Genomic DNA, 13,532 nt, shown 5'->3' with positions numbered 1-13,532 from the left:
ACATAAAAATTCTATGTGTTAATATTATGCAAGTTACTATGCAATTGCATGTTCTGTAGATATATTACATATGCAAAATTAGGAGCTAATTCCTGATTCCCCATGTATTAAAACTCATAATTTGATATTCTTAGATTTATCTAAAAATAATTTCCTCATGATGTACACATATTTCTTTGCTTAACTAGGAGATACGAATAATGAGGTGAAACAATTACGTAAAATTAACACTGCATCTGAATTAACTTCTCTAAAGTTGAACAACTATCCATTCTATTAAGACATATTGACAGCTATATTAGGGATAAGTATGTTCTAGTATTTCATCATTAAAAGAAGTCTCAAAACCTCATGCTAAATCCATCTCCTGCCCTGTCAAATGTATATAACAGTACCTATTATCTGCAAACATGTCTAATAACTGGAATTGGTAGAAAAATCAGCAGTGTCGTAGCTTGAGTTGGAAACTGGCCAGGCCTCGAATTTTCAAATCTTCCCTCAAAAAAGGGACAAAATGAGGGCAATACGACAAGTGCATAAAAGCTCAACCTTCTCTCCCATTACATTCTTTCTGTGCTTTCCTAGGACATCTTTCTCAACTATTTGAAAAACTCTAGGCAAGAGTGTTTTTCCATCCAGAAAGGTTTGGAACCACTGCATTACATAATAATCTTTACTGATATAATCTCTATAATCTAAAATGTTTTCTGCACTCAAAAAACCTAAAACTGCAAATATGGATCCTTACCTTTTTCCAGTAGGGGAGTCTTGTCCAATTCCATAAGCAAGAAGAGCTGCAGACGGTTCGTGAATTAATCGCAAAACATTAAATCCAGCAGCTCTAGCTGCTTCTCTGTGAACAATTTGCTTTCAATGAATTTAATTTATCACATGTTCAATTCTACATTTTTAGAAATGCTCTGCTAAAGATTTTATACAAAAGCTACTAAAATTTCGTAAGTAGAACATGAAGTATAATGATCTTTAGAAGCAAGAATATAGAAAACAAGAAATGAATGACTATAAGAGATCACTTTCTGTTTAAAATTGTAATGTTCAGAGCCCATATTCTTCACAAAGAAAGCAAAAAGCACATGTACTGAATAAGACAAATAAAGCTCTCAAAAATGTCCATGTTTAAAAAAAAAAAGTTCAAAAGATGAGAGTCTTTTGGGGCTCTGAGAGTCTAGGACAGGTGTCCTGTCTTCATGCTATCCAGAACTTCCCCATTCAAAGTACTTGCCACACTTTAACGTAATTATCTTGTTAATTCTGTGACATCAGAAACCATGTCTTATTTATCTCTATTTACTCAACCTTCAATACAGTGTGGCTTAAACAGTAATCAATACACATTTATTGAATGAAAAAAATGCCTATGCAAAAACTGCAGAAAGACAAATTTATAGAACACTTGAAAATTTCCAATTTCTTTAATCTAGTGTTCGGTTTTTTAAAGTACATAAGGCAATTCTCTGCCTCAGAGGCAACTTCAATGCCCAGAACCTTATGTGAAACTCTATCCTGCATAGCAAAGGCATAAAAGCACACCAATACATTTGCATAATGACCTGTAAAAACTATAACTTTTCTGTTTAGATGTTAAGATCTAAGGTGAAGAAATAAGCACAAATATTTTCTAAAACTGCACATGTAATTCCCACATAAACCTTAATTACACAAAATTAAGGCAAAGAGATTCATAAATGTCAATTTAACCTGGTAATTTAAAATGTTTCCGATCGAAACAGCTGAAGGTACACCATATTTAATTTTATGTTCTCTTGGCTTTTTTTTTTGAGACGAAGTCTCGCTGTCACACAATCTGGAGTGGAGTGGCGTGACTTTGGCTCACTGCAACCTCCACTTCCTGGGTTCAGGCGATTCTTATGCCTCAGCCTCCCGAATAGCTGGGATTATAGGCGCCACCACCATGTCCAGCTAATTTTTGTATTTTAATAGAGACAGGGTTTGGCCATATTGGCTAGGCAGGTCTCGAACTCCTGACCTCAGGTGGTCCACCCCCCGCTCAGTGTCCCAAAGTGTTGGGATTACAGGCGTGAACCACCACACCTGGCCTCTTGGCATTTCATCAAATATATACATATAAAAATGATCATTACCTTATTAAATTATTTACAAATACAATTTTATCGCCTAAGGTACTTTAAAATACAATGTTACCTTTTACTATATAGTGATTTTGTATTTCCTTTAATTAAGCCAGTAAGATAAACCCCATATACTTACCCAAGAGCATTTTTTTGCTTTTCTCCAAAATCAAACGGGACAGTAATAACTACATCATTTGCATCTGAGCCCAATACAGAATGTGCCGTTTCTGCATATTAAAAAATATAAAATTCTGATGACAGAAGAAAATGACAAGTGATACTTTCTGAGGTTTATTAATTTATGACAAAGATCTCACTTAACATATTTCCCAATACACTTGCTTGCCCCCCCCACCCCCCATCAATTTTCTTCTCTGCGCTCTGAAATCATGCAGCACTTCTTGTGGTTTTGGTGATATATTTGGACACAGAATTAGCTTTCCAAACAGCCTGGCTCTTAGGCTTCAGTATCAACCATCTTCTAAATTAGACTGACTCCATGGAGAATAAGCTCCTAACGCATCCGTGTGAAGACACAATGTCATAATGTTTAAAGTCTGCCTTCCATCCCCCAAGTTCTTAACGTCATTACAGGGCTGAAGGAAGCCTTATAAACAATCTATTCCAGAATTTCCCAAATTGTTCGACAGAATACCACTCAGCTCAGAGCCTCTGTCTGAACTGCTGATAAAATCAGACCTACTTAGTCTGCCTAAATTATTGTTCACAGTATACTGTCAATCTTGAAGTGCCACTATTCACCAAGCTTACTCGGCCACTAACTATGTTTGGAAAACTCTTATTTGGCCTAATTCATTTATATGACTTATAGGGAAATCACAGTCAGGTAAGGCAAGTCATTTAACCACGGGCACATACCCAGTTAGTGCCCTAGGTCGACAGTTTATATGTCCTTACTTATCTGTTCAATCACTCTGCTTCTCCCAAGATCTAAAAATACCTCTAACTTTTTTTTTAAGGTCAACTTTCAAAAGATCATTAAAGGTAACTATTATATATCTTTTGCTAAATACCTTTCATTTTACTAAATATCACTCTGGCAACATCTTCTGGGTTAACAAATTTTGTTTCTTCTCCAGTATCTATTTCATATCGTAATTTCCCATTTTTTTCAATGACCTATAAAATAAATTATAATTATGCTAAATAAATAATTTTTAATAAAAATGCAAAGTTTCAAATCAACATTCCATGTTATGACCTTGGTAATTACTCTGTGTAACAGGGAAGCAATAACAGAACCATACTCACTAAACATTTACTTTCCGCGATGTATTTCTGAGCTTGTGGATCATTGGAGCTGTCCATAAAGAAAGATAAAGATAGCTAAGTATTAAAATCAGTATTGTAGATATATAAAGTTTAGAGAAGACTGTATTTCACAATATCACTGAACAAATACTAAAATATTAACAAAGTTATTAAGCTGCTTAATACTAAAAGTCTTCAAATATTACAGAAGATAGAAATGGAGTATTTACAAGGGTTATAGTAATTCTACTAAAGTACTGATCTTTGCATTTGAAAATAAATAGCTTTCTTGTTCTGGCTGTGCTATTAATAGGTGCTACATATTTTGAGGTGACTTTTCATAATATCCATGATTTTGTATCATAGTTTCACACCTATGATTCTGAAGACCCAACCACTGAGATGAGAAAGTTGCAAACTAAAGGCAAACCAAACTAGCTAAGACCATCTTCGTTGCTTGGTTTCTGAACACACACCAACTCCAGAAACCAAAAGGTTGAGCAAAACTATGAATGTTGTTTATAGAAAGGTGCAGAGTACTATGCATATGCATATATATACAGATATAAGCAACTTATGCAGACTACAAAATGTTTTCACGTACATTATCTCATGTTATCCTCACAACACCTAAGTGGGGTGTGTTTGGCAGGTATTATTTTAGAGATTAAGAGCTTCAGAGAGGGACAATAACTTATAAGCTAACAAGGGGCAGAGTCAGTACGTGAGCCTAGGTCTTCTCTATCACGCTACTATTATTCACACTTTAGCAGGCTGCCTCCCACTCATCTTGTAAATGATCACAGTTCTTCTGTCCCTTGAGCAGGGATAGAAATCTCTGATTCTTGGCTTAATGTCATCTAGAAATTAAGATAAAATAGACTAGTATCCTTTCATTAAACCCTTCTTCCAAGGAGCTGTGACTATTCTATTTGTTTAATAAGAGAAGTTGAAAATTAATAGTGGCTAATTGCTGAAGGGTTACAGAGCATCTGGAGACCTTAACTTGTTAAGAGGCAGACAAACGGGGTTTAAAATGGACTAATTTGGCTTAGAACTCTGGAATACTTGCAGGTTCCTCATACTTCCTTCTCTGTCACCTAAAATATCAATAGGACAAGAGATAAGTAGCTTGCCCAAAGTCACACAGCTAATCAATGGCATAACTGGCTGGCATTCAGAACTTCAATACAAAGTTTAGTATTCTTTCCATTAAACTCTTTGCTTCTTCCTTTTCCTAAACTCAGTATTTAATATTAACTATATCCCAAACACTTTAAGAGTAGGAAAAATAGATAAAGTGTGCTCATAGCGGGTTTTGCACCAATATTAGAATTTCAGCATGACACTTACTAGTTCTGTTTTCTTTAGAATTTAAGTCAACCAGAACAATTTATACTGTTACGCGTAGGTTGTCTACCACCCAGACAAGAGAATTTGCCAGGAAGGATATTTTACAAAATTTACAGAACTCTTAGAAATGGAAAATTATTTCTCAACTGCTTTATAAAGAGGGCCGCTCTCCTCTGAAGACAGAAAGCACATATAGCTCCGAGGGCCGCAGACATGCAAGACCCTTAGCAGAGGAGAAAGCAAAGCAGAGAATGGAGGCAACAAAGGACCACAGACATCATCACAAAGTAGTGGACTGACCCACAACTACATACAAGTGAAAACTTTATTTGTCCACACCAGGATTACTGAACAGAAAAACAAAGGTGGTGAGAAGTTGGTATACATAGCACCTTATTTACATGATGGACTTGAGGAGGCAGTTAATCCTATGGTTGTGTATCACAACCTTTATTAGCAATGCCATCTTCTCTTCCTCCTCCTACTTGAATATCCCTTACGGTCAGCAGCCCACGGGCTTGGCACACACCAGCACTAATGTGCTCCAGAGTCTTTCCCCTACTTGTTACATAACAGTGCCTTACACGTCTGAAAGTGCTCATACATTCATCTGTTCCTTTGATCCTCACAACACCCCTGTGAGGTAGGTAGGACAATTATGAGTTTCCCACTTTATAAATGAGGAACCTGAGTTATGGAATGCTGGAAAAGCTTTTCTAAGGGGAAGTAATGGTTGGGTCTACCACATAGGCAGATTCCTGGCTTGCTTTCTTGCACACTGTCTCCCTGTATTCCAATTTCCCTCCCCTTAATATTTTTAGCCTATTTTTCTGTGTACTTATTCAAGACCTTTCCCTTGACTTTTATTCCCACATTAGGGTTACTTTACACATTGAATTTCACAATACTACATCCACATATTAATTCCAATGCTCTTCTTCAGCAATCCTTTCATCTCAAAGAAATCCCTGTCTTACGCACTTTGCTACCATTAATAGATTTATAGAATACAGGCCTAACTCTCCGTCAAGTACTTCTGTGTTTCCAGAAAATCTACCTACCTACCTACCTACCTATCTATAATTGACACATATCTTTCCATATAATAGCCTAAGACAATTGAGAATGAATATAGCTGTATCCATTTCAATGCCTTAAATATATGCTCTTTTAAAGTAAAGAGTCTGTATGTCTGGTGTGGCGCTTAGAAGTTCATGAGCATATTAATAAATATTAATACCACAGAATGCTACCTTAAAATTGTTACCAGTATTTCAAATATACATATGCTGCTGTGATAGAAAATATTACAATTAAAATTTCATTTTCATTTTGTCTTTTATTATGCTATTTCAAATTTTTTTAGAGCTGGAAGGTACCAGGAAAAAAAAAATCTAATACAAATCCCTCAATCCGGAGATAAAGAAATTGAGGCATGAATTGGCTGGGCACGGTGGCTCACACCTGTAATCTCAGCACTTTGGGAGGCCGAGGCAGGTGGATCACCTGAGGTCAGGAGTTCAAGACTAGCCTGGCCAACATGGTGAAACCCCGTCTCTACTAAAAATACAAAAATGAGTTGGGCATGTTGGCATGCACCTGTAATCCCGGCTACTCGGGAGGCTGAGGTTGCAGTGAGCCAAGATTGTGCCACTGCACCCCAGCCTGGGCAAAACAGTGAGACTTTTTCTCAAAAAAATTTAAAAAAAAAATAATAGAAAAGGGCAAGTGATTTGTCTGATGAAACAAACTGTGACAGGATTCGAATCCAGGAATTCTAACTGGATTCCAGCATATTCTACCACACCAGCCGCCTCACACCTCCACCCCTGGCTTGGCAGAGCAGCTCGCTTGCCGTCTACTCATGGTTCTGGGTACGCTCCCACTGCTGCTCTGACCATTTCTCCACCTATGTGCATTTCCAGCATTTAGCTAAGCACTCGAGCCTGCAAGATAGAAAATAAAACCTCCCCCAACATGCCCACTCTTTGTTATTTTTCCAACTTCTAGATTATTGGAAAACTTTTTAAATCCTAAAGATTCCTATTTGTATTCCTAAAAGTACTAAGTAAATCACTAAAAGCTTTAAGTTAGTTTAATGACAGAGAGTAATGTCTTCCCTTCTAGAGTAAATCGGAAGTGTGGCTTATCACCTTCATCTCTCCCCAGTGTGTGTCTGGGGTGTGGAGGAGGCTCATCTGTTCACGGCTAGTGCTTAAAAGGAGTCATCTATTGCAGGCAATCTTTATCCACACCATCCTCTACTGTTCCCAAAGTTAAAGAGGAAACAAAGCTGTTCTCTTCCACCAGATGCCATTAACTACATAAACTTCTGTCTACAACATCTGAGGAAAAGGAATCTTGGAAAGCTCCTCAAAAGGAAACGTTTCTAGGGCTTGCCCTGTATAACATACTAGACAAAAAAATAACAGAAAAGAATGAAATCAGCTAAAAAGCGGATTGGAAACTGATATAATCTGAATTGTTTCCACAATGTTCCAATGGCAACCGAAACTTAAAGATGTAATTTAGGCATATAAAGGGACCCAAATAATATGAAATGCAAAGAATTTACATATATTTAATATTTTATAAAATGGCCAGTATTTTATATTGAAGATTATCAATATAAACCATAACACACAATGGCGGCTCCCTGGCACTTCTTATTTCCTTATATTGATAGGAGACTAAGAACCAGTAAAATGAAGGAGAGAAAGACGGGTTGACAAAACAGTGCTTACTAGTAGATATGTCAGATACACAGCAGTGGAAATGTAAGAGATTAAGGTACAAATATAGGTTGTGCTTACAGTCGTCTAATGAGCCACACAGGGATTTTAAAAATTAAGATTTCAAACTCCATGAAGCAGTCAAGTTAGACCAGCAAAGGAAAGATTCAAGCAATGAAGTCACAGTATATATCCATACTTCTGTATCTTGTAAACTAATCTGCCTTACCTCAGCCAAGGCCATATGAATTAATAACTTAAATGTGTATAGTGCTTTTAAACTTTTAAACCCTTTCACATCTATGAACCATGTGATCCTCACAACAACCCTGTGAGGTAGGCAGGGCAGGAGTTATTATTGATCCCCATTTTACGGATGAGGAAACCACTGGAGGGAGGTAAACTGCTTCACATCTGTGACAAAGCTAGGATGAACCAGCTGTCTAGAACGTGGCTCCATCGTTTTCTATTAGGCCTCCCCTGGCATTTCTGAACGGTCTTCCATTTGGTGGAGAATCTTGGGAAAATGAACTAGCAATTATTTTCGTACTATCTGGATATAAATGGTTCATCCATGTTTTTTTCTGAGGACACAGAAAAGGAGCCAGGGATTCAGAAGGCAGGTTTAGGAACTAGACTTCTACCAGTTTAGGAAACAGAGCCTTTTGTAATTGGTTCCTAGCTTTTGGTATTCGAAATCAACCTCTGAAGCAATTTTTCAAGGCCTAGCTGAAAAGCACCAGTTGCCTCTTCCACTGCTGTTGCCAAACGTCTGACTGCGATGACAGCATCCCTGCGGAGCTCATTGGCAGTATCTTGCTGAGCACTGGCCTCCTCACCAATAGCAATCAGCCTGTCCAGTTTTTCTTCCTCCCGCTTTGAGAGTTCTCGTGCCAATCGCCTGTTTTCTGCCAACTCGGCTGCGATAGTCCTGGCCACTGACCGCCTTCTTCGCCTTGCCCACCTTGGAGGGGGCTCACTGGTCAAGGGCCTATCCCCACCAGAAACAAAACCAGCTCTCGAAGAGGAGACTGGAGTCTGCGGTGTGGAGGCTACCCCAGGAGTGCTGCGGCTGGTGCTGGTGCAGGGGCTGGGCTCCCCGGACACACCCAGTCTGGCCATGGGGCTGCTCTGACAGGGAGCAACTGCACCTCTGAAAAGGCTGTGGGAGCTGCTGTAGCTGGGGGTCCCTTGAGAGCACCCTGAAAAACAAAGCAACAATGTTGCAAAGAGAACATTCCTGCTAAGGGAATGCTTGGAGCCAGCAGCAGAACTGAGACAAATTAGAAAACTATGGTTGTTCCTGGAAAGCCTCTTTCCACCAGGGACTGGGAAGAATCCATTTCCTTAATCTGGACAATTGTGACCTGTTTAATTTCACCTCTAAAATTTCTCCCTTGCCTTCCTGAACCCCTTTGTACATAGCTATCCAACCCACTCTAGACCTACAATTTCCTGACTACCCATTATTAATAATGCCAGAACTAGTTTGGTTCTAGAGAGCACTTCTAGGTTTAAAGAGTTCTAATACCTTATGTTGCCAGGGGCATAGCTTTTGAAAACCTGGAACCCTTTAGCTTACTATTAGGTTTTTAAAAAGGTGCGCGGGGCAGAATGAGGCAGAAACAGGAACTATGCTGAAGAGGACACTATCCAAACAGACACAGCTAAACGTTTAGAGCCACATGACTCTAGGACCCGACTTCTTCACATGCTTGGGAGTTACCTGCACCCGAGGATTCATCCCAGGAGTCCTCAAGGTCACTGGTTTCTCGTATCCGGTCACTGATTCTTAGCTGACAATCCTCATCTGATTCCTTAACTGTTTTCAAGATAGGCTGATGATCAGCTGCCTGAGTCCTTTTTGATTTTAGAATGCCGGTTCCCTCTTCCCCTGGGGCGTCAGAGGCCACTAAGTTCTGATCATAGTGCTTGGCCCAAGCAGCATCCTCCATTAAGTTGTCTGGGTCAGTCACTATCTGATTTCGGAGAAGCTGATCCAACGTATCATAAAATGGACAGTGTGGTGGCTCACCCATACTTGTGGCATGGGCAACATAGGCCTTTAAATATAATGCCTTCAGAACTTTAAACTTGGAGCGGCACTGACGTTCGGTGCGGCGGAAGCCCTCCTGCTGCATTCGCTTAGACACAGCCTGATAGACATCTGCATTGTGATGCACAGTCTGGAGGCGCTGAATATACTCTGCCTCGCCTAGTATGGAGAGAAGAGTTCGTGTCTCCTGTCTGGACCACCGGATGCCCGCACTGCTATTGGCACTGGCCATTGTGGGTTGGAAAGGAGGGCTAGGCAGCTTCTGGACAGCAAGGTGCAAGTCTGAAGGTGTGGGGAAGCTCTGTGTGCTCTCAGGATATCTCCAGGATCTTCCCTCTCAGGGATAATTGCTGAGAAGCCAGGTCCAAGGACCGCATTTCTGGCTGGAAGGCCACAGGGGAATGAGAGTTACAGGAAGGGTGTAAGGATAATTTTGGCAGCAAGTTAAGTGGTGCTACCTGTGAGTAGGTCATAAACAGGCATGAGGCCAAGACTGAGATAGCCCAACTTTGGGAGTTCACCCAGGGTAGACACTGCACCAAGAACCTAATGGCTTGGTAACAAAAAGGCCAAATGCTTTCATGGCTGAGAGTTGGTACAACAATGGATCTGTAAAAATCACCCTTATCTGGTGAGTAGATGGGCTGGGAGGGAAAATTACCTGGACCACGAGGCAGCTAACGCTAAAGGAGTCCAAGCATGACCACGGTATAGCAATCTGAAAGATGCTCAGTCTTCACTAATCACAGCATGCTGTGGCTCTGTGTTACCCATCTGATTGTCAGTGTGGGCCAGAAAAGTGAGTTTAAGTTGCTCTGCTAATACAAATTTTTTTTTGCACAATATGGCAGAAGAAAGCCACATAATTACTCTAACCATCTGCCCTCAAACAGCAGCATAAAACAAACAGTAACATATTGTTGGCTACCAGGGGAGAGATCTATGGAAATGTTCTGTATCTGGACTATATCGATGTGAGCATCTTGGTTGTGACACTGTACTATAATTTTGCAAGATATAACCACAGGGAGAGGTGGTGAATCCAGCAATGTGTTTGATGTCTCTGTATTATTTCTTACACAGCAGCATGGGAAACTGCAATTCTCTCTAAATAAAAAGTTTAATTAAAAAAATCATATTGTTGGCTGCTCAGTGATTTGGGCTTCAAGACCCATCTACGATTCTTTTTTCTAGACTTTATGATCTGAAAATATTTGACACCAACTTATATTTAATATGCTCGGTACTAAGTTTTGTCAATAGGTAAAAGAATATGGGGATGTATTTATTGTCACCAAATATTGAATTCTCTCCAAACAACTATAGTTTTTGGCTTAGTGCATAAGTATCCTAAGGAAAAAGATTAATATCAAGTTCAATTTAATTGAACACAGGTAAGAGACAGAAAATAAGATAAACAGGTAAGAGATACCTGCATAAATTTAATCTATAATATCCAATTCTAAATCAACACCAGGACATTTTTACTTAAATTCTCACTAAACAAAGTTGAAAGAAAAGAACCTGGGGCTGAGGGTGAGGAGACCTGATCTGCACTCTTACCCAGTTTACCCCCTAGGATAATGCCACAATTTCTCTGTACCTTGATTTTCTCATCTATAAATGGGGAATGATAGTATTTGCGTTGCCAATTTTACAAGGATGTTGAGAGGATTAAATAAAATAATAGATGTGAAAGCACTTTGAAAATTTAAAAACACTCTATCAAGTATTACTACAGTAGTGAAAATGAAAACCCCTAATTATTATAGCAATCTATAATTTGAGGAGACAGAAGTCTGGGGAAGCAAGCCTGTTTTAATCTTCTAATTAAACTTACAACAGATGATTAATCTGATTCTTACATAAGACGTTAATTTAGCTGTTACTCTAATGATTAAATTTGTAAGTCAAGTGGAAAAGTTCGTTCCCAGAAAGTGTCACAAAAGATCCTGAGGAAGAAAATCAATAGTGTCTACATAAATTACGAAAAATTGTAATAGATTCAGCAAAATTCAACCACATTGTCAATAAGTCTTCAAATTCTCACAAAATCTTTGAAATCCTCTCAGTTAAAAAAAATCTAAAAATGTGAACAATCCAAATTACCACCTCTGACGCAAATTACCAAATTGACCTGTCAGCAAGAAACTAACATCTGAGTGAATCCCATATCAGAGAAGATCCAACACTAAGAATCAAAAGACACTGCCTACTGGGGGTACACTCTGTAATGACTCAGTCATAAAAAGCAATGAAGAAACAAACTATGCTGTTTCTAGTTTCATTTCACATTATGCTTAGAATTTATGAACATGTTCCTATTACCATATTTAAAAGTATCATTTGATTCCATACCTTCTGCCCAGGATCTGCTTTACTTTCATTACTGTATTTGAAATATTTCTTATTCTACTTTGTTTTGCTGCCAATCCAACAATCTGAAAAATATATATATATATATATTACAATGTATGTAATTCTAAATTATTTCAGAAGTGCAAAAATGGGGGGACTAGTACCTCTTCATTTTCTGAGTAAGCAACAACAGCTGGAGTAACTCGGTCACCGGCATCATTTGCAACCACACCACCCCGGCCATCCTAGAGAAAAAAACACGAAACACATAGTCTCATTAGACGTATTCAGACATGTGTGCATTTGTGCACCAGTGTTACTTTGCCATCTGTGTGGAAAGAAAAACTGCTCTCTCAATATTTTAAACTTGCAAATTTAATTACCATTTAATTTCCTCGTTTTCATAGAAAGCCTATAATTCCATGAAGAACTGCCTCATGTTTTCAGTCTGCTCTGCAAAGTCAACAATTGAATCAAAAGTAATAACAACCTTTCTACACACAAAACGAAGGCTATTATTACGTTACCTTTCCTACCTCTCTTCCTTCTTACCATTACCATTTCTTTTTTTTTTTTTGGACACGGAGTCTTGCTCTGTGGCCCAGGCTGGAGTGCAGACTGCAGTGCCAGATCTCGGCTCACTGCAACTTCCGCCTCCCGGGTTCAAGCCATTCTCATGCCTCAGCCTCCTGAGCAGCTGGGATTACAGGCGTGCCCGGCTAATTTTTAGTATTTTTAGTAGAGGCGGGGTTTCACCATGTTGGCCAGGCTGGTCTAGAACTCCTAACCTCACGTGATCCGCCTGCCTCCGCTTCCCAAAGTGCTGGGATTACAGGCGTAAGCCACCGCGCTGGGCCCCTTTCTTCCCATTTCTACAAATGAAGTAGTATTATTTCCTTTGGCTTTTCCTAACAAGTCATTTGACATTTAAACGCGGGACTAGTGACAACGGAGTTCATGATTATCGTTTCTTCTGCCTCCCCACTGATGAGAGAAAGGCCACAAGTTCTGTCAAGCTCTCACTTCCAGAAAGGCCACCTCTGTAGACCACGCACCAACTGGCTTCACAGTCAGGCAGCTTTGCGGGACCATCAGCTCCAGCTTGACTGCAGCCTCCCCGCCCCTCCGGGACCTAGACGTTCGGGCCCAGCTCAGCGCGTCCTGCGGCCCTGCTGCTGTCCCAGAGACCACCGCCTCCAAGTACCTCGCGGCCACAACTTTCCCAGGACCTCCCACCCGCGGGAATCCTGAGGCCCTGACGTCAGCGAGACCCCTTCCGGCATCCAGAGGCCAGGACGTCCCCGTGACCTCCCCCAAAATGCTCGCAGCCCCGCCGTCCCCGGGACCCCCCGGGACACCCAGCGGCCCCGCTGTCTCCGGGACGCCCCCGGGCACCCTGCAGCTACGTCGTCCCTGGGACCCCTCCGGGCATCCCGCCGCCATGACGCCCTGGGACCCCGCGCGTCTACATCGCCGCGAGCCTCCGCCGCGGAGTAGACCACTTTCCGGAGGAATCGCCAGGCGCGAGGCCGGGCCCGCCCGGCCCTTCGCTCGGGAGTGTCCTCGCGGCAACGCCACTCCACGACATCCCTAGGCCGGCGACACGCCGCTTTCAAGCCTGTGGATGACCCAGCGCCAGAAAACCGG

General features: G+C 40.6%; 2 protein-coding genes across 2 annotated transcripts in view; both read right to left on the bottom strand.

Annotated features, from left to right (window-relative positions):
- The window catches only part of HSPA14 (heat shock protein family A (Hsp70) member 14), a 33,597-nt gene that overhangs the window by 19,692 nt on the left and 373 nt on the right, over nt 1-13,532 (bottom strand). The window contains exons 2-7 of the mRNA XM_003806758.4: nt 12,050-12,130; nt 11,886-11,968; nt 3,387-3,435; nt 3,149-3,254; nt 2,251-2,341; nt 749-853 (exon numbers count right to left, since the gene is read on the bottom strand). Coding sequence (XP_003806806.3) covers nt 749-853; nt 2,251-2,341; nt 3,149-3,254; nt 3,387-3,435; nt 11,886-11,968; nt 12,050-12,130 — 515 coding nt within the window. The remainder of the gene's footprint in view (nt 1-748; nt 854-2,250; nt 2,342-3,148; nt 3,255-3,386; nt 3,436-11,885; nt 11,969-12,049; nt 12,131-13,532) is intronic.
- On the bottom strand, nt 5,047-9,910 carry MSANTD7 (Myb/SANT DNA binding domain containing 7). Its single transcript, XM_055092433.2, has 2 exons — nt 9,198-9,910; nt 5,047-8,673 (listed from the first exon to the last, which is right to left on the bottom strand). The coding sequence occupies exons 1-2, from the start codon at nt 9,757-9,759 to the stop codon at nt 8,150-8,152; spliced, it is 1,086 nt and encodes a 361-aa protein (XP_054948408.1). The 5' UTR covers nt 9,760-9,910; the 3' UTR covers nt 5,047-8,149.

Source organism: Pan paniscus, chromosome 8 (assembly GCF_029289425.2).
Source record: "Pan paniscus chromosome 8, NHGRI_mPanPan1-v2.0_pri, whole genome shotgun sequence".
In the NCBI taxonomy this organism is placed as follows: Eukaryota; Metazoa; Chordata; class Mammalia; order Primates; family Hominidae; genus Pan; species Pan paniscus.
This window is presented reverse-complemented; position numbering and strand designations above follow the sequence as displayed.